This window comes from Corvus cornix, chromosome Z (genome assembly GCF_000738735.6).
Source record: "Corvus cornix cornix isolate S_Up_H32 chromosome Z, ASM73873v5, whole genome shotgun sequence".
In the NCBI taxonomy this organism is placed as follows: domain Eukaryota; kingdom Metazoa; phylum Chordata; class Aves; order Passeriformes; family Corvidae; genus Corvus; species Corvus cornix.
The window spans coordinates 46,703,710-46,725,441 of NC_046357.1; the positions used below are offsets into that span (position 1 = coordinate 46,703,710).

The 21,732-nt window shown below is 37.4% G+C and overlaps 1 protein-coding gene across 1 annotated transcript in view; it reads left to right on the plus strand.

Annotated features, from left to right (window-relative positions):
- Positions 1 to 21,732, plus strand: part of ZNF608 (zinc finger protein 608) — an 81,257-nt gene that overhangs the window by 21,649 nt on the left and 37,876 nt on the right. The window contains exon 3 of the mRNA XM_010401297.3: positions 15,087 to 15,342. Within this exon, the coding sequence (XP_010399599.1) occupies positions 15,087 to 15,342 (256 nt within the window). The remainder of the gene's footprint in view (positions 1 to 15,086; positions 15,343 to 21,732) is intronic.

Below are 21,732 nucleotides of genomic sequence, written 5' to 3' on the forward strand. Positions count from 1 at the left end.
GTTGTTTTATAAGCTATGTATTGTTCAGAGAGCCATAGTTACTTCCATAAAAGTAAGCTTAAAGAAATGTGCATAATTGGAGAAAAGATTGTGGTGGCATGGGTGTGGCTGCAAATCTTGAGTTTATAGACAGGGAAGCTGTCTTTGGTTTGCCCGCAAAATCTGTGGTTAATCTAGTGGATAATAACGAAGCTTTTGATTATCAAACAGCTTCAAAGTACGGTGACACAATGTTTGTTTCCAAGCTGTTAACTTTCTGAAAAGTCACTGTATCTCACTTAATTAATAATGTTATAGGGTCAGCATGTTGCTCGATAAGCAAATTCATCTCATTAATTAAAACGTGAGTGTTGTAATCTTAAAATACAGTTATCTGACCTTTTAAAAGAACGGCTTGTGTGCTACTCCGTGCCACTGTTATAATGAATTAGAAATAAAAATCTAATAATGAGTATGTTTTCTTTCTAGTGAAACTAAGTATGGAGATCTTTTCCTTGTGTGTCACTGCTGTTACAGTCAAGGGTGTTGTCAGTATTAAAATTTAAATACCACCTCCTCCTCGGTGTGATGACCCACCCTTAAGGGGAAGGTGGGTCATCACACGCACTCATCACCGCTGAATAAAGTTGGTTTTGATTGTAACTTTACAGATTAGCAGTTCCTTAGTTCCCATATTGCTGTCCAAAGCACAGGGGTAGCCTAAAATGGCTGCAGATTACGATGTATGGCTGCTCTTGTGAAGCTGCAGCTGTGAATCTCAAAGAGGATGTAACCATGCAGAATCGCTCTTTTAGATGGTCATTAGCGCTGCATAAGTACAAGCCTCTTTTTCAGAGAGCATTTATTCTTCACGGTTCTTCTACTAGTATGTGATGGCAATGTCATTTGCCAAGCATTGAATAACAATGAATGTTTTATTGAAGTACAGTATTCTGAACCAGTGCTTTTTTTAAGCTGTTTAAGTGCTTAATTTTCGTTTGACTGCTCCTTTTCATGCAAATGTGAGTGTAGCAGAAAAATCCAATACATCCTTCTCCCTTGTGCTTGTGTGATGTATTGGACTAAGCTGAAGGCTTGTGTGTGGCAGAAGGAAACACAGCATAATTTATCAGTTATCCACTGGCACCCTATCCTATTCCGGTTTTAGTTGTCTTTTCTTCAGTTTGTTTAGAACAAACATGTGCAAAAAACCAAAGCAAACAAAAAAACCCCGAAATTTTTCTGTGTGATACTAAGGTAAAAAGCAAGTCAAGAAACAGTCTCTTCCTTGCCCTTAAAATTCCCGTCAAACAGAGAAAAAATTAAGCACAATATTCCTTTTTTGTGAATGAAAAGTGGAATTAGGTCTAAATATTTCAATGCATGGTTCTTTCACTCTTCTTCCAAGGACCAAGTTGCACGTGGAGGCATTATAACTTCATTTATGAAGGGCAGGTTTTTAATGTTGTTAGCATCTACAGCTTTGGCAAGATTTTTTTGAACAGGCTAGCACCTACTTTTGCCATTATGAGGATCTGAGGCTAAACTCATGCACCCAGTCTGCTTTGTCCTTTTGAGCATCTGGCCCCTTGTTTTGATTTGTGAGCTATATTGAAAATCTGGCATCAGTCCTGGGGTTTAAGTTCTAATTAAATAAAGTACACAGTCTGGCCATAAGCTTTGCAATACACTGAGGAAAGGAAGAAGTGGGAAAAAAGCTATCTTCCTTTTATAGTCAGTGAAATTGAGATGGCGAGACTACAGAGTTATTGAAAATAGACAATATATTTCCATGCTGAATATTTCTTTCAAAAATGGCTTTTAGAGCTTACATACAGACCAAACCAAACGTGTCTGTGTTCTCAGAATTCCTAGGTTTTAATACCACAAAGCAAGTTATGACATTATGGCATGAAAATTAGCCATGCCATGCCATAGTCCAATACATCATTGTATCCATTCCTGTATTATCATCAGACTCCTTACCATGATTTGGGAATGCAAAGTAATTTTCACTTGTTTGGGGGCAGAACAACAGATACTGTGCTTGTTCCGTGGAACAGTAAACAAATACTTGTCAGAATTCAAGTGCTGTGATACCAATTTTAATAAAACATGTGATCTTTCCTTCCTAACTATAAACAGTATCAAAAGCAAGTGGTCAGTCTTCAGGAGATACTCAAATTAATCCAGTCTAATGTCTCTTAAATATGTACTTCTTTGCTATGTAAGAGCAGAGAACTTTCTATATTATGCGTATCGAGATCAAAGAAGCTTGTGTTTATCTGATTCTTTTTGCCATTTTTTTCTCTATAGAAAAGCTAAGTTGAAATGTAAGAATGTGTATGAAGTTCTTTGCTTATGTTCAAAGGTCCACTAGTTCTACCTCTGTATCTTGGGTGTATGATTTTTCCAGAGTCTGTGTGTGTGTGAGCCTTCTTTCTCTATCCTCAAAGAAGCAATGCATCTTCAGGTATCTTTGATCCATTTTCTGGTTGGCCATTAGTCATATTGATTCTCCAGTGATAAAGGAAGCTTTGTTCTCATTGCAGTTTTAACAGTTCAGTGTCAAGGTCTGTCACATAAACACTGTTGACATCAAAGATAATTAGCAAAAATGTATAATTTTGCAAAAATACAAACTCAGTTATATTTCACCTTTTGTATTTGAGATCAGGAAAGGAAAACTGAGCAGGTTGGTTTTAATATCCAAGAGGAGGGAAATTCCAGGAGCAAATGAAAACAAAACAGCTTCCTCAAAATTGAAAAATAAACATGTCCTTAATTTAAGTATCTGAAAGTAGCGATTTGAACTACTTTGTTCACAGGTAGGCTTTGAACTAAAATACTGTTTACATACATATTGAGAACTGTTGTCAACTGGTGCACTTCTTCTATTTTATTGTAGTACAATGCTTGCTTTAATCCATTTAATCCATCCAAGAGTCAGTCCAATGAGAAGGAAGGGAAAGGCAGCAGAGGTGTAATAAACACTGATTTAATTTTTACAGCACAGTACATTATAGAACTATAAAATTGTGTGATTAGCCAACTCATTAACACTGTCTTAAAGCAAATAAGTGTTTAGAGCTTGACACACTTAGTGCTGAAAACCTCTCTAATAGTAAATTTTAAAAGTAACCAGTGTTGCTTGGAATAAAGATTGTGCTGCTGTGCATCATCAGGAGCTCTGTATTAGGGCTCTCATCCAATGATTCCATTTGAATGCATTCCCTGTTTTACAGCACTCCTGTCTGTACTGCTTTGACACTTCCTTGAGAGTGGTGCCATGTAGAACCTGCAGCGCACTTGTACAGGACTGCCACAAAAATAACTTAATAGATTTAAGTACTGCCTTCCACTTTATAAAAGGGTTTCTTTTCACTTGCTCTTTTGTCCTGCATTTATTGGTAGTGACTTAGGAGGCATAGTAACAGCCAATATGAGTCATTGCAGTCACCTAAGTCTGTACCTTTCTGGTAGAATCCCACTGATCTAGTTGCTGAGTTAGTTGTTTATGCCCTTAGCATTTTCAGTGGTGATCTAGGAGAGATCTAATTGCCTGGTATGAGACATCTGAAAATTCCCAGATTTTTGTACATAGACTGCTCATGGAGTGCTTTTTGAAAATGATGTATTTGAGCTGAAAATTTAGAAAGTCGTGACCCCTTTTGGAAGAGTCTAAAATAGATAAACAGTCTCTTTTTAATTTGCTAGATACTGGGAGGCCACTCCTGTCAAACTTAACTCATGTCACTTTGCGAATTAACTCCAACATTTGGTATTAGTTTGTATTAGTTCTTTCAAATTTGAAAACAATGTTAGAGAATGCTTGGAAAACAAATTTACTGTCTCAGCCAGCTTAACAAAGACATATCATCTCAATAAATTTAACTTTTTTTTAATCAGATTTTTTTTTTAAAAGTAATTATTAGCTATACAATGGTGAATCACTTTCTTGTTTTAATCCTGTGCTTACAAAGTTACTGCTTTGGAAGAGATCTGCCTGATGAATGTTTCCCCAGGTTGGCTTTTAAGCAATTGAATTGTAAGATCACTAGTTGTTACAGAATGACAGAAAGAGGGAACACACTGAAATTAACATCTTGAGATGTTTTAGGGTGAGGCTCATAGCACACTGGGTTTTTTTGGGTATATATCAGAGATAATTTTTTAAAACAGATATATTCCAAAAACATGTCTAAGACAAGATAAAATGTATTTCTAAAATTGTGTCAGCCATTGAACCTACAGGTGATCTACCTTTAAGGGCCTGTTGTGTTCCAGGCATTGCTTTTGCTATGGGAAAATAAGTGTAAACCTGAGTGAGCAAGGGACTCTCACACACAGTATTAGGCTATGTGATTTAGCTCAGTGATGCTTAATCACATGAGTTTAGGATGTTACATTTCTCTAGCAGCAGTTGCCATCTGCATGTGCTGACAGAATGATTGTGGGAGAGAGTTCTGTCCCCTTTGGTGCAAAGCACACATGGAGCCTGTGGTTCCACCTCTGGAGAAGCCAATTTCAGACTGAGCTGTCACTGCCACGCTCTCTCATGGACCCTGTATAATGAACTGACATGTCAAGATGAATGCCACCAAAAGTGTGAGACAAGGTGCGGGATTTAGGTCAGATCCAAGTTGTCCACAGGTTTGGATGTTAGAGACACGAGTACTGCTACAAGACTGTACCCTTAGTGAAAGTTGTCATTACAAGTGTCCCTGGAGCAGTAAAGCTGTGGAAGCTAGCAGTGCCATGGCTGCCTGAACAAACAGTCTGGGGCTGATACCTCTTTAGTCCAGCTGTTTACTAAAGGAGGAGTTCCACAATATGAATCTGGTGCTTGACATACTTGGTGCCTTTATGTGCTTCCTTGAGTAGTTAAGACCCTCTTAGCTGTGTCAATTTGACTAACAGTATGCCATCCTGAAGTAGGATATGAGATGTGTGGTACTCTATGTAAGAAAAGTAAAGGGAATGATTGTCTGGAAGACCACAGCAAAGTGGGAACTGTTAAAATTGGTTTATGTCAGAACAGAATATGTACTCTGGAGCTGTGCCTAGAGCTACTGGCTCTGGGACAGCGAAGAGTCTAAAAGGTTCTTGCTTCTTGCTTCCTCTTTGCTCAGAGGTTAATTACTGGCAGTAACCGAGATAGCTTGTATAAAGGTAGCTCTGGAAAATCCCTACAAATAAATTCTCTCTTCCCTTAGATACACAGTATTGGTAGGATTGGATTCAGGTTTTTTGCAGCCATGCTGTGAAACCTCTCTATTTTTAGACCCTCGAGTAGAGTCCAGAGAGAGCAGACAGTGATGGGACTAAACCATCCAGCTGAAAGTGCTGCATTTAAAATGTCAGCAACAAGTCGTTTGAGGTCCATCTTCATAGGCATGTTTACTTTTGTACAGAGGAATAACTGTTCCCGTTGGAGTTACATTCTTGGCTTGTTTCCATACATTTATATGCAAGAAGAGTAAACCTCTAGTCAACTACACTCCATAGAAGTCGTTAAGAAAGGCATAATTGTGGATTTTTTTTCCCCACACACATTTGAAGACCAAAATGAACCTGAAAATGAGTTGGTAGTATTTCTACTTCAGTTTTTCAAAGTCATTAGCAATACAGAGTAAATGGATGCCTTTAAGTCTGGCTAATTTGTATATAATGGTAAATAGATCTGAGGATGAGAAAAGTCATCAAACACTTCAGTGTATGGATATTAATTTCCAAATATCTGAATAATGGTTGCAGGATTGATGCGTTCAGGAAAGGAACACACAGAACTTGTTGCCTTTGTCCACCAGCTAGAGCTTTTCCAGCCTTTCACAACTTCCCATATGTTAATGAAAAACATTTTCCGAGAAATTGGCCGCTTCGTGCTTTGTAACTAATGCCAGCTTTTTCATGGACCAGTTCAAGGCAGAGCAAAGGGAAAAATGCCTTGTTTTAGTGCATGAATTACTCTGACAAGCTTTCACATCACCCCTCCTCTTATTAATATTCTTTTTGATGTGAGCTTGTAAAACAGAGGATTGGCTGTTAATCTCTGGGATCTCAAGGGCTTTTGGCAGTGGCCCATAATTGATGTGTTCACATGGCTGTTGTCTGACTACTAATGATTAGACAGCAGTGTTATCTCCCAGCTAAATCAGTGTTGCTTATAAATCACACTTGATAAAGTGCAGTTTCATTTCTTCAAAGGGTCTGTGCATGTCTATATAGTTTGATGCAACTGCCAGAGCCATTTCATGATTTTGTGACAGCTTAGATTAGGTTTATTTTTATGAGCAAGATATTTGAATTTCTACCAAGCATTCAGAAATGTTTTTGTTTTTTGGGGGCTTTTTCTGTCTTTGTTTTAAGTTTATTGTGCGTGGGTAGAATAGAAAGGATATGCACAGTTAGGGCAGACCATCCTAGAAAGTGCAAGTAACTGGAGAATATAACACATGAAAAGTGGAGTACTTGGACGGTCGAATTCTTTTGCTTTGTTTGAACAGAGAGGGAGCTTCATTTGCAGTAGGTGTTGATCACTCTGTTACACTATAAAAATAGTCTGTGAGAGCATAAGAAAGGACATATGGAAACACAAGGTATTTCAACAATGGTGTCTGGGATTTTCCGGGTGAAACTGGGTCCTTTGCATGCCTTCCTTCTTTTTCAGCAGAACAGGAATGATAAATCCTTTATAAAACTCTTCAAATAAAAACTTCTGTGTTTGGGCTCCTAGAGAGCATGCTAATGAGGATCTTAAGGTACTAAGGCAAAATCAATAGGCAAAAATGTTGAGATAGGGACATGAAAACAGAGATCTCAAGGTGACCTGAATACTCAGCCACTGAAAGGACAAGATTTGTCTGTCTGTTAGGTAACCTGTAATCAGATAACTTGGTGCTGATAGTGAGGATGCTCTCATGAAAAAGAACTAAATCTGGGTTTCTCCTCTCTGCCCAAACTGAATGACCTAAGAATTGAGGCAATTAGGTCAGAAAATTTTGAAAGGTCTTTCTTGCTGACTTTGGTTCTTGTATTTGCCTTCATATTGTAAGATTAATCCTTCAGTCTCATTATTAAGGGTATTGAACACTTTGTGTCAGAAACCGGCGCCAACCCAATAATTTGGAGAGAACAGGTATTAGTGGTTTCCTCCTCTCAAGGATTATTTACCCTTAAAAAAATCTTTACTGTACATGTATTATTTTTGGAATTTTTTTAGAGCTCTTATTTGAAATGCTATCTACTTTTCTCCCTGGTAAAACAACCACTACAGTCCAAGCGCTGCCCACAGTTATGCTTCAGTGGACCTACTCTGGATTTATACCAGTGAAGGTGTACATCAGCTGGGAAAAAAAAGTCTTGTCATGAATTGTCTTTCCTGAAGACACTGTAAATAGATCAAACTGCATTTGAGAATAAAGACTTTAACTAGATATCCAACAGTGGGCAATTTCAAGGAGAGCTAAACAATAACGCTTCAGCTCCTTTTTCAGTTGAACTGTCACAACGAAAAGGAAAGCTGAAGGGTCATTTTAGAAATTTTCCTTTAGTGACTTGCTAAATAATCATGAATGTGTATGTCCCATTCTTGAAAGTAATAATACTGTCTTGTCCTTTAAGTAAAATTATGACACAATATCCTACACTTGGTACTGTTTGTAGCTAATAGTGTGAAGTTAGCCTAAGGAATATAGAAAAAAACCTAACTGATATGGATCCTACGCGCTATCAAAAAGCACAAGGAGACCTCTAGAGCAATAATACAGGAATATATTAGTCAAAGACCCACATGTCTTGCCTAAAAAGTCTAAGGGCTTTTTAAATTAAAAATTTTAGGGTCTGTAGACATCAATAAATATGGGGCCATTAAGTCAAATGCTTAATTTTCAGAACATGCTGAAAATGGCATCCCTAAGAATGTAGTCAGGCACGTTAAAGCTTTTGGTATGCATAGGCCATCAACAAAGTTCAGTTCTGCTTGTGAGGATTATAGAAGGTCTTTGACAACCTTTTGGAAGAGAAATTAGTTTAGACAATTTTTCTTAACAAAAATGTACTGAATTCAGGGAGCAACAGCCTGAATCATAATGTGTGCAACTTTGCACTCGCAAAGTGAGTGTTCAGCAAGTGGGTAAAAGGCAGCAGTGCGCCGTTGACATGCAGAAAGTCAAAAAAGTACAATGAAGCCATTTCTCTTCTGAGTTTTGTTTGCCACTTTATTATACATTGTCCTGGAGTCCTGGAAAAACTCCAGAAGTTTTATTGAATGTCTTCTGTTCCTGTACTCCGGAACGGCTGAAATGGCAGCTCTTCCACGAGGCTGTGGTTGCATCATCAAGTAACTGAAACCATCTTTTGGTAGTGGAGAAATTCTGCTATGGAGTCATAGAGTCATGATTTGGTTGGACATTAAGAATGAAAATTTGCAGTGGAGCAGTGAAATGATGATGCAATCAAATTAAATATTATCTTCCTATATACAATTAAAAATGAGAAAATTTTCCTTAGTCTGTTGGAGTCTTGATCTGTCATAGAGCAACCATGCCTTCTTTCTCGGGTTGAAGTCTTATATGTGTTAGAAATAAACATTTGAAAACTGAGGGTAATATTTATTTATAGTGCTATGAGATTTATGTAAGCAAATAACATATCTATTTTCAGGCTCAGAACCCTGGAAGGTTGACTGTGGCAGAAACTTTGGAATAAAAAGAACTGATTGCCATTGTTAAAATGAAAAGTTTTTTTCTTTAAAATGAAAAGCTTCTAAAGGGTCATATAACTTCATAACCCTCATAACATTCATAACCCTAGGAACCTAGCCATCACCAGTAGGTGGACATGCCTTGGTTTTTGCCATATTCAGTTGCATGACACTGACAGATACTGGACATCATTCCGCAGTTTCTATCTAGCCCCAGACAATCCAGAGAAATAGCTTTCTTGACTATTCAGAATAATTCCTTTCTTAATTGTGGACTACAGTGTACCTCTCTACACAGGATAGATATCTTGAGTGAATTTCAGTACCTTGTTTATTTTGTATTAAAGCTTAGCAAAGCATAATGGCTGACTGAAGAAAAGTTTGGAAGTGCAGACTGAAGAGCTGACCAGGAGAAATCAAGACTCAATGCAGAAAGGTGTTCTAGAAACAATTATCTCAATCAATGTGATTTACTTAGGCTGAATGAGGAGAAATGTCTCTACGAGAAATTTGCAGGTGGTGATCTGGGCATCCTCCCAGGACTCTGCCAAGTGTTAGAGTTGACATACAATTTTTCACAGACACAGCCTTGGCAAAAGGATATCACTGGCAGCTGTCAAATGCTAATCTTTCTCACAGTAAAATATGTGAATGGCTTGGGAAATCCCAATCATCTGAGCTAGAATGGGAGATCCAAGAGAGGACAAGGAAGTTTCCTTGCCTTTTGTTCAGCACTGTTGTCCTGCATTAGACCCTACTCAGAACTTTGGCTTTTCATCATAGGCTTCATTAATGCTGTTCTAAAAATAAAATACAAGCATTATCATGTCTTTGGAGGTGCTGCAGATACATAATGTCACATAGTCACATAAGGTCTGAGGAGGTCTGGAGGTCACCCTGTAAAAAGAACATGCAACTGTGAAAAGATGAGTTTGCAGAACTCTGTGTGCTGGTCAACGTGGCTGATGTGGGTGGCAAAGAATATTTTGGGTACAAGGGGGACTTTTTTTCCTTGTTCCCCATATTGAAAGTTTAGTAGCAGAGTAAGAGTTATAAGTGGATATTTTTTTAGCTTAATAGCAACTGTTCAGAATACTGAAATCATTCCAGATGTGAGTGATTTGCTGCTTTACTAGGGAAAAAAGTGTCAGTTCTGTTAATGCCTTTTTGCTCTCTCCAGCTACTCAGTTGATTGAAGTGGAGAAGTTAATTTTAAGAGTAGGAAATACTTGGAAACTGCAAGTAGACGCTACTTGTGTTACTCAGTTCAACAAAATTACGCATCGCGTTTCTTGTTCATAATACAATATTTGTAAAGTATAAGCATTTAAAAAAATATTCCCAAACAGAGGTTTCAAAGTGTGAAACTTGGCTGAAATTTATCAGTTTGAATCATCTTTGTTGTTCTTTTATGTTTAAGCTCTTGTGATTCTCAACTGGGTTCACCAAAATAACTAATTTTCGTAGTATCTCTGATCTTCCTGAGTTTTGAATGTAAAGCTTGTAATAGATATGTCTGTCCTATGGCAGAAATTCCCTTCTACATCCATGTCTTACAGTATTTCTTTTTTTCTATGCTGTCATTTATGGCATTGACTTTTTTCCCCCCTCAACAATTTGATGTAGAACATTTGAAGAAAACAAAATATCATTTCTGTTAAGCATGATATCACAATGCTTCTGAGTTGGCCTCTGATATGATTTATAGGCAAGAAATACTGAACTGAGATTAAAATGGGATCTTTCAGACAAAATGGAGATTTTTCATAGTGGTAATTCCTGTCACATGGTAGAATATGAAGGAGTAGCTTTAGGTTTTGGATATGTAAATTCTCTGTAGGGCAAGGTGTGTAGCAAGAGGAGAGTTGAAGATCAGTGGGATGTTTGGAAGTGCAGACATGCTTCTGAGCACACAGGCATTTTTCTCATGTCACATTCTCCCATATTTGTTTTCTTCCAAAGGAGTTACATTAATTTCATTAAAATTACTTCTGATTTATGATGTTGTGCATGAGATTACAGTGAGGTCTTCTGGGGTCACTGTTGCTTTAGAAAATCAAGATGGAGGCAGGTATACCTTATGTAAAAAAAGGCTAGTCTCCTTTTCACTGTAAAATCTAGAGAAAGCAATTTTTAGGACTCAAAACTCCCAGATAGGGCTGAATTCCTTTATTTCCTGTTTTCCTTTCCAGACACAGTGATTCTGTGAAGTATTAATTCAAAACTATAAAGAAATTCTCAATGTAATTTTCAGAGTTGGAAGTTTCTTAGTCCTTTCTGTCTTCGTGGTGTTGTCTTTGAGAGGGAAGATTTAGGTTTGCAAAGGGCCAGGCTTTGGTTTTTAGTTAGACTCTATAATAGGATTCAGATCTTCTTTTCACATTCTTTCTATTAGTGCAAACATTCCCACTGGGAATGCTTTCAGTATTTTTCTTTTTTTTTCCATTTAAAAATAAGTGCTTTCTGGGAAGGGCTTGTACTCAGACTGAAACCTTCTCCTCTGCCTTTCTTCTGGCTGTGTTGGTAGATGGATTAAATGGCTTTTGGCATATACATTTCAAAATCACCTGGTGTATGACACTGCAGTAGTGTATGACCCACTTTGGCCTTAGATTGGTAGACCACGTTATCGTTGATATATATCTTCAAAGATACACCTTCATGAAATCAGGAAGGTGAGTTTTGATACACAGAACTTGATTCCAGCATGTAAAGTGCCTGAGTAACTGAATGGCAACCTTGCTTATTAGAAAGTCTTGTCTATTTCTTGTTAGTGCGATATTTCCTTTCTTTTCCATGTGTGCTTCCTCCTACTGACAAATGTTATGCAGCCACCAAAATAGACTTTTTTTTTTTTTTTTTTCTTGTGGTAAATGTTCAGATAAAGGATTGCTCCATGGAGCAGTGACTAGATTGTTTGGCAGGCAGTCTTCATTTTCTGTGAGCTTTCTGCTACTAAGCATCATAGCTCTCTGATACGATCAAACACTTGGCAGTGGAAAACTGCCATGAATAACACTGCAGCTTTGTAGCCTTTGTCACCAATCAGCTCTCAAAAGCTCTTGGAACTAGGTGAAGAAAATATTGCTTGAATATTTCTGTCTTTTTGTACTCCTTTGATTATGTGTCTAAAGAGAGCATCTATGTAAATAACCTTCTTCAGATTCAGATTTTCAATCTCATATTGGAATCTCTTGTGTGATAAACAGCAAGGCTACTGTTCAGTATGCGCCAACACCTGGGAATAATAATGAAAAAATAACAGTGAGAAACTGCAGAGCATCTGTTCTTGACATTAACTTTCCTCAGTTTGACAGACTGCCACCACCAGATGTTAGTCTTATGTGCCTTTTTTTCCACTGGAGATGGCGGCCTTCCTGCCTCTCTTTGCCTCTAATAGCTTACATCAGTGCCCTTTGGAGAATTCATGAAAACGATTGTGTCACCACAATGATCTCTAAGAACCACCACTTTGCAGTGCTGTTACGATTATCAAACAAGATGGGATAATTTTAAAACATGGAAATCTGGAGCAATGTTTAAGCTTAGTATATTTTTTTCTTTTGAGTAAGGTCATATATGTGCAATGAACAGGTACCTCAGGGACAGTAAATGTCCACTTATTTCTCAGCCAAAGGTTTAGTGTTTTAATTCACAGAGAAACAGCCCCGTTTAGTGCAAGCGCTCCTATTTGGCCTTGTCGTGGGTGAACATTTCTAGTGGAAAACACGAACGTTTATTAATGGCTCTAAATAAACCAGACCTGAGTACAAATATTTGTTACAAAGAACTTAATAGGATACACTGTCAGATCCATGCTTTCGTTAGCTCCCCCTCACTGTTTATAATACTCAAAAATGGAAAACACATCTGTCAGTTTAGTCTACATTCACTTAAAACATTGGCTAGTTTAGTATGACCACAGAAAACACTTTGGATTTTTTTCCTCTGGTTTTGTGATGAGTATATTTTACGGAAAAATGATGTTGCATTTGTAGTAGGAGGTTTTGCACAGCTTTACAAAACACCATGTAAACTGTCAAACAGGCTATTCATCAGCATTTTTTGGGTTTATAATGGGATGTGGCTTAGCTTTTCTTAAGTGCTAGGCTCCATTTACCTGCCAGTTACTGATCCCAGTTCTCTTCTGGCTTGAAGTAAGGTATGTTAAGAACTCCTAAATTATGCCTGGGGTACAGATTGACCCCGTTTCACTGACAGAGCACCATTACACAGCCAGTGCCAGGGAGCAGGGCTCTGTGCCATCCAACCGTGTGCCTCCACTTGGCAGCAGACAGCAGGAGCTGTAGAGCGTAGAATCAGTGTCTCCCCACGCACGGCATACACAGTTATGGTTTTGTGTGATGTGTGCTATTAGATACTGCAAGAAACAGCTGCTGCTGGGGGTCAGCTGATATTTGACTTTCCTGTGTGCATTCATGTCTGCTCTGCAAAGCATTCTGCCTGTGCTTTAACTGTGCAGCTCTGTTGGCATAAAGAGAAGAATAAAGACATCATTGCTTGAGTGCATTGTTCCTATGCCACAGGAGCTCTGCTTTAACCAGTAGAATGTTGCCAGTATTAGTAGATTTTTACCCCTTAGGGACGCTTTTAGTATTTATGTTTTGCTTTGGGTTTGGTGTTGTGTTGTTGGTGTTTTTTGTTGTTGTTTGTTTGTGGTTTTTTGTTTGGTTGGTTTTGGTTGTTTTGTTTGTTTGTTCTGGTTTTTTGGTTGGGTTTGTTTGTTTGGGTTTTTTTACTTACCTTGAACCTGAAGATTTCATTCTAAATAAAAAGAATCCCCTCTAAATGAGGAATACTTTGGAGAAGACTGTGATTATGGGTCCTTCCCCTCTCCTGCCTAGTTCTAATGTAATTGAGATCAGAATCCAGGCTGGTCATACTAAGATCATACAAAACATTTTTACAACATTTATTGAGAAGTGTTCAGCACACATAAGGCTTGCATACACAATTAAAAGCCTTGACTCTCAGTTTGAGTCAATGAATAATGCTAAAAGCAACAGAATTGTTACAAAGGCCAATAGTAACAATTGTTACAATTTTTAAAAAGGTCTTCCTAATTTGTCATTTTATTTTCTCATTATGAAAAGTGTCCATTTGATGAAGTGAGCTGATCTATGATACATGTATAATACCTATTAGTTTGTCCTTTTCTTTGTATCCCCATGTTGCTTTACAAGAAGGCAAAATGAACTTTGATCTACATTAAGATACATTTCAGCAAAACCTAGATGATGTATGGTGAGTCATTATGTCTTTTCTGTTGAGTCTTCTTACAAGGTCCAAAATTAAAAACATAGTCTTGAAGACATCTGATCATCTATTTTGATGCAGCTAAAAAGCAGCTGTTTTTAAAAAAAATTATTATGCTGAAGAGTGGTTTCTTCAGGTGATATCTGTGATTCAGTGGGCCAAATGAACATGAGTTCCAGGTGGTTTAGGTAGTTGAATGGGCACACTCACATCCTTATCTAGCTGTCTTTTATGTGACAAGGGATGTTAGAGCCCAAGTGACATATCGAAAACCTTCAGCCATATCTTTACACAGAAAATCTGCTATTGAGGAGATTGGAAGTTATACGGGAGAGATGATGATGATGATGAACGTCTTCAGTTCATATGCAGATATTGTCTCTGTGAATTGTCTTGTGCATAGACTGATTGTCTGGTGGGATGTATTCTTCTAAATATGCATTTTGGAAACCCTGAGAAATTAGATGGTTTGGCTAGATTCTTACAAAAGTCCTCATCTGTTATTCCAAGCAGAAAGATCTAAATGTTGTCTGTAAGGTATTAGGTGGGTCATCCTAATGTATTTTAAATGATTGGATGACAAGAGATTGTATTTGCTGCTGTATGGATATTAGAATTGTTCCAACTACTAATTTCTCTATGATACACATGAAAGAATGGCACTTGTGTCTTTGTACTGTCTTTATAAATGTTTTTCTTTAAATAGAAAATGAAGTTCCTAGTTCGCAAAATTAATTTCCATCCACAAATCAGTCTCTGTCAGTGCCAAGAAAAAAGTAAACTTAATCCTTGCTTTAAAAACTTATTATTTCATACTAACAGTCTATGACAACAGGGAATAGTCTAGTAGAAACTTAGCAAGTTGCCTTGTTTAGCGTGTATGATAGATATTTTTGTACTTAATTTTTCATGTGCAGCATTTGGGCTAATGTCAAAAGATTGGAACTCATAAGACTGAAATTACCTGTGATACACCAAATCCCTACATAAAGAAATGCAGTCTTGGCAAACTGGGCTTCTTATACTTTTTAAAAAATTTATTTATGTATTTTATTTTTATTTTATTTTACTTTTATTTTTTTAACTCTCACAGCACCATTATAGTAAGTTTGTCTGTTGTTTTCAGGTTGATCCCCTGTTTACAGTGCCTGCACCTCCACCTCCGATTTCCAGCAGTATCACACCTCAGATTCTGCCTTCCTACTTTTCCCCATCTTCATCCAATATTGCAGCACCAGTCGAGCAGCTTTTGGTACGGACACGTTCAGTGGGTGTAAATACTTGCGAGGTTGGAGTAGTTACAGAACCCGAATGCCTTGGACCCTGTGAGCCTGGGACCAGCGTGAACTTGGAAGGAATTGTGTGGCATGAAACTGAAGAAGGTAAACTGTTTTTTCCATTAGGTTTTTCTGTGAGATTTGTTGACAAGGATACATGCTGTATCGGCCTGGGTGCTAACTAAAGGCTTGCTCATCTGTTGGGACACCATTATATACAATGACAGTCACAGCTTTACAGCTCAGCTAGTGAGTTTTTATTTTGAAAACAAATGGCAGGCCTTTCTATTGTTTAAAGCAACTGTGTTTTCCAAATGACCTACCCTGTAACCCCATCTAATAATAGAATTGTCTCCTCTTGCTATATTAAGAAAAGCATATGAAGAAATTGCTAGTAGAATAGCATAAATGTGCTAATTAAATGTACATCATGAAGAGGTGTTTATGTGATGGGAGTTGATATTTGAATAGTTTAGATGAAAACTTAGCTGAATATTTCAGCTGATAAGAAATGCCACCATTATGTAACAATAGAGGCCCCAGAGATCCTGCAAATTGATGTGACTATTTTTGCATTTTGGTTATCTGAAATATGCTTTAAGAGGAAAGCTTTCTTGGTTGAAGAAAAGTGTTCATGTGGTGAAGAAGTGCTATCAAAACCAGACTGATTTCTTTAATATCCTTTGAAGACATTTGTCCGAGTAGGAGTGCTGGAAAGCTTTGGGGAACACTAAACATTGATTTGCTATGATTTAGAACAAAGTAAGTAGGAAGAGGATTATGCTGTGATATGCAGATTTTTCGATTTTGGTTTTCAAAAGCTTATTATTAAAATACCAGCTTTCTCCTGCTAAATGTACTGCACGTGTACACTAAACTTCTGCAATTTTTCATTTAATAAAAGCAGATGTTTTCATTTATACCTGTGTGAAAATCTTCCTGTGATAGTTCTTATATTTCTTTTGAGGATTATTTAATTTTTAGTGGTCTACCTTCCTCAACAGTGAAAACAAGATTATTTACAAAATGATATAATGACAGAATACAGCAGTGCATCGCTTCATCATAAATCCTGACATGTTTCAGACCGTATGCACAATGGCATTTCGTCCTTTGCAGTGATATATAAGACCTCACCAAAGTGCTCTACACTGTCCTCTCAAAAATCAATAGAGAGAGTCAGATTTACTTGCTTTTATATGCTTTCATCCATCCATCTTTCTCTCTGTGTATGTCTGCAGCAGATTCATAAGGTAGATTGATCCTTTTAGATTGTTTTTAAAGCACAGTATAAATTCTGTTTTAAAATATCCCTGCAGAGATGACTGCCCTTAGCAACTCCAATCTTTCTTGACTGGCCTATATTAACCAGAGTTGGAATGTGTGGGTGTTAACTGTGTTGACATGAAAGAGCAGTAGCTGTTAATGGTGTTATTCTTGCTGAATAAACTAAACTTCTGACCCCCACTGAATTTAAGAGGCCTTCCTTGCGAAAGGTTTGGCACCAGAAATGAAGTATTAAAAAAAGTGCATTCTGTTTACCAGTATCTCAGCACTCTAATGGTTTAAAAACCCTTGTTAGTTAATGGAAATTAACTCCCTTAGCCTTTTCCTAGTTTGTTTAAAACAATTTTCTGAAACAACTCAATTCAGTGATGGCATGTTTGAGCAAAACTGTTTTGAGTGTGCCTGTTTTCATAGCTTTACAAACACTCTTTGGGAACACTACAGCTATGAATGACTACAAATACAGATAAAATGGGATTGTAAAATACTCTAGAAATTTAACTAGAGTGTAAATTAAGAGACTGAAGATAGTTGATATGATTTCTTATTGTGTGGTTTGTACCATGCTTTTTGTGTTTGAGGGTTTCAGACCCTTCTGACTGAAGAAAATAATAAAAATTTGACTGTTTTGTCCCAGAGTTCACAATCAACACTGTATTAAGAAAAAGGAGTTCCTAATGATGATTTTTTGCATTTAATTAAGTTTTGATGTTTGGAGCACTCATATAAGTATATATTTAGGTGTTTTCAAATTTTCTGACATGTTCATGAAAGCAGCTATATAGATGCTTGCATGGAGCCATTTCTGTCAAATTCTAGGGAACAGCATGCAGATGGGTCTTCTATTTATCTTTAACAGAACAAAAAATATTACCAGATACTAATTTTCTCCAGTTATGATTTTGACTTTAGGGTAGAACACAACCTTTCCTAAACTGGTGTAAATCCAGCTTACTCTAAGTGAAGTCTTTGTAACTAGGTACATCTAAAACCATCTTGATGTTCATGATGACGTACAAATTTCGTTTGTGATGTTCATATGTTTCTTTAATATTCACTCCCTTTACTGCTTTCCAAAACTTAATAAAAATACACATACAAACAGACATTTCTTTAGCTGTCTGGATATCCTATAGCTTCTTAACATAAAACAATCCTAAGAAGCTAAGGTATGAAAATTTCTAATCTTGGGTTGTGTTTTGAGATATTTGAATTATTTTATATCTAGTTTAGCCATTCTGTGAAATTAGTTGTGAGGTGATAAGAATAGGCTTGTAGGATGTCTGCATACTGTATTGCATATGAACCAAATATGCTGCTGAGCAGCCTTCATGTCCTGCAGCAAGTAGCTGTGGGAATGCAAATACAGAAAGGATGTGGTGAATCACAGTTATTACAACAAGAATAGTAGTGTGAGTGGGGAAAGATAAAATCAAATCGTTTATGTAGAACTCGTTATTAGCAAAAATGTAATACATGATCTATAAAAAAGAAGGCATATACTGAGAATTCCTGTTATGAAGGTATCTGAAATAACCAGTTTTATGTATGTTAAACAAGTTGTCACATTCTGTTGCATTTGTTCTTTGAGGTCAGGAAAAGGATGATGTTCAGGTTTATGAGTCATATTTTTAAGATAATCACTCCAGGGGTGGGGGGCAGGGGAAGAAAACAACACTGGATTTCAGACAAAATTCTGAAAGACCAAAAAGGGCATTGGTACACAGCTCTTTTCATTACTTCTACACCACTCTATTTAGTTGACTTGATGTAATAAATCAGACCATTTTTCCCAGAGTGTTTTAATCCTAAGAGGTGTAGAGGGAAGCTGGCATCTGAAGTCTGTGACATTTAATTACAGGGGGTGGTAACTAACCATAGCTGGTTACTCCTACAGTTGACTGAGACTGCTGGTTATCACGTGGGAATTTCTCAGTTGCTCCACTAAGCAGTGTAGTGCTTAATTTCTAGGTATGTGTGCCAGAGGCATTGTCATCTGCATGACAACCTTGTTTGGATGTAACTTGGTAGTGTGGCCAAAGTGGTGGTAATGTCTGTGAAACAGAGCATTGAAGGAACTATCTGAGGCTACCCTGTAGAAGAACAAAGAGAAAGGATTATGTGGGCAAGTCAACATGAAACTGGCAGTTGATGTGGATATTTGACATCAGAATCTATCTTCAGTAAAAGTCCTTCACAGAAACAAGCTTGGTAGTGTTAACTGGAGTGTATATTCTGGTTTGGTTGGTTATTCTGATGTTCTGGGAAATAGCTGCTAAAAGTCTCTATTGCTATACTGAGAAAAAAGCTTATCTAGAATCAGGTACTTGCTAAAATGTGTCATTATCTTCTGGGAAAACAATTTCGAAGCAAGTAATAATTGTTTCTTATTGCCTGGAGGAAACATAAATGACCCAGAAGAAAGGGAAAACACCAACCAACTTTCTAAATTGCTTAGAGCTTGCGTTTTTGTTTTGCTTCTCACACGCAGTTGACCCAGTTGCCCTGGGTCGTGTCCTGGTTTTGTTTCTGCATCTAATAGTAGTGTCTGCCTTTAGATGGCAAGCAGTAGTTCTGATGATGTCTTGTTTTCTTGAAAACTGCATAGGAGACAGTCCTTGCTGCCTTTGTGTGCAGAATGAGCTGTCTGTATGAGGTGACATTCTTCCTCTTTGTGCAGCTCGGGTGCAACCTGCTGTTGTTCAGTAACAAATAATGGGGAAATGAGTTGTGTTTTTCAATCAGGGTTAGCTTGTTGGTCTTTATAACTTGAGACTGGTTGTCAAATAAAAGAAACAGGAATCTGCGTGATCTCAGAAACCTGATGGGATAATTTCTAGGGTATTCCTAATTTATCATAGCATCAGTTCTGACACTATTTTGCAGCATTTTTAGAGAAATTTAGTAGAAAGGAGAAGGCTTAGAAGACAAAGAGGTATGCTGGTATTTGTTGTGTATAGGGTTTCCCAGCCTGCCACTTTTGCAACTAATACGCATAGTTTGTTTTGAAAACATTATCTGTTGCACAGAGCTAATGTGGATTCTTCTCTGCCTTACTATGTGGTCTTAGTTTTGCAAAGAATACTTTAAAAGAACAGTCTGTTTTAAATATCTTTGGTTAGATGTGTTTGTACATGTGTGTGTAAATAAGGGTGTGTATGTGTCAACAGAAATAGAAGAATGAGTAGACTGGCTGCCTGTTATTCCTGTTAGCAATTTTTGTAGTTTAACAACCACATTTTCTTACTTTCACAAATACAAAGGCATGATGAAACAATGAAACTTGTAATGGAGAAAGCCATGTCAAATATGTAAGGAAACAAATGTAGGCATTAGGGACTTTTATCAAAGAACATTACAACAATTCGTATAAATTTAGAGAAACATGTTAAATCACACTGTTGTCTTGAGTTCAAGCAAGGTTTATTGAGAGGGGCAATATGTTTTATTAAACCTAGAGGTACATTTGTAAACAACAGGTTCGCTTTTAGACTGGATGCATTTATTTTGCTGTGTGATGTAGACTATTGACTTGCTGGGTAGAGGGAGTGGTGGTTGGGTATTGGTAACCACCATATTTAGTTCAGAATTGTGTATTTATATGACAGAAGCATAAAGATAACTACTGCTCAAAAATCAGGCTTTGTTATGTCCACATTACAGAGAAGTGGAGATAGTAGGGTTTTTTGGCTAGTTATATTAACAAAACAGCTAAAATCCAGCTGATCTCTACTGGTGCATGGGTCATCTGCTGACCCAGTATGATCATCACCCACTATCAAAATGCCATCAGTTAAGAAAAAGCCTTTACATGTATTTATATTTTTACATGTTATGTTTAATTTCTGCTCTTTCTACTGTATGTGATACCAGACTCAGTAAATCAGTGGATTTATGGAATCCTTGAATATGTGATTTTTTAATAAACCTCAGCTGTCTCATTGTATTATCTCAGGCACTTGGAGTCTGGCACCTAGTACGTGTTACATAGAAACTTGAAGCAGAAGAGATATGCTCTGCATGTCACAATGGAAAGCCACAGTCTTGTGTAAAAATGTTTGTGGTTTGTGGGAGGTCAACCTACTTTACAGAAAGAATCTGGGATGTCCACAGACTATCTTAAAAAACCTTTAAGAGTTTAATGTTACAGGATTCATTCTGCAAGATGGATTTAGCTGTAGTTAAACCAAGGTTTGTCGTGTCTGAAGGTGCCATTTTGATCATCTCAGCTGTTTGCCTGACCTTATCAGAGTATGCACTTGTTTAGGGACATAAATTCTGGCATCGTCCTCTAACTGGCTTCTGCACACTGTTTCTTGTGAATTTCCTTGAAACATGAAGTGCTGGCCAGTGTTAGAGCCAAGGAGTGCCTACCACTTGTAGCCTGTTTTATACAGGTTTCATCTAAAATCAGTGAAGCAAACAGTAATTTTAGGGTATCCACAGGCACCCCTCAACAGGTTTTAAGCCATTGGGACTGACTCTATGAACCAGGTGCGCATGGTTGTGATGTGGCTTCAGTGAGTTGCCCTGAATCAGCTGGGTCACGATAACCAAACCTTTTCAGGCTCTTTGTTCTCAGCAAACAGTACATAAATCATGTCAGTATAAACATCAGTGAAGCAGAAATTAAAAATAGGCTGTGGATGGTCCCTGCTGGCAGAGGAAGGGATTCAGGAGATATTTTGACTTTCCTGAGTTTAATTCTGTTGCAAAGAACTCCTTTTCCCAAAAATGTTCAATTAGTCATTCATATAAACATAAATTAAAGTTTGAACTTCTTTGTCTAGGTGATGTAAAGCACCACAGATTAGTGAAGATCTGTAAAGGAAAAAAAATGAGGTGAAAATAGAACCACTGTTAATTTCCAGGCTTTCTAAGTGCAGCAGAGAAGTTAAGCTAGATCATCACCTTTTCCATTTCATCTCAATACCATTGCTTCAGATTTTTGAAGACTGCAGACCAACACTGGAAGAAAAGCACTTAGGAAATTTGTGCTGTTAAATGTTAAATTTGGTATTTAAAAGTCAGCGTTCCTCCTTGAACATAAGCAGCCCACAGGGTCTAGCCAGCTAGTCCTACAGATTTGTTTAGAGAGGCTGTACGCCTCTTATTGCATGGAGGAATGTGCGATTTCTGTACCTCCTAGTGCTTCTCTTGTTGGTTCACCCTTACTATACTGATGTAATGCTAAGCAAAGTGTAGTCC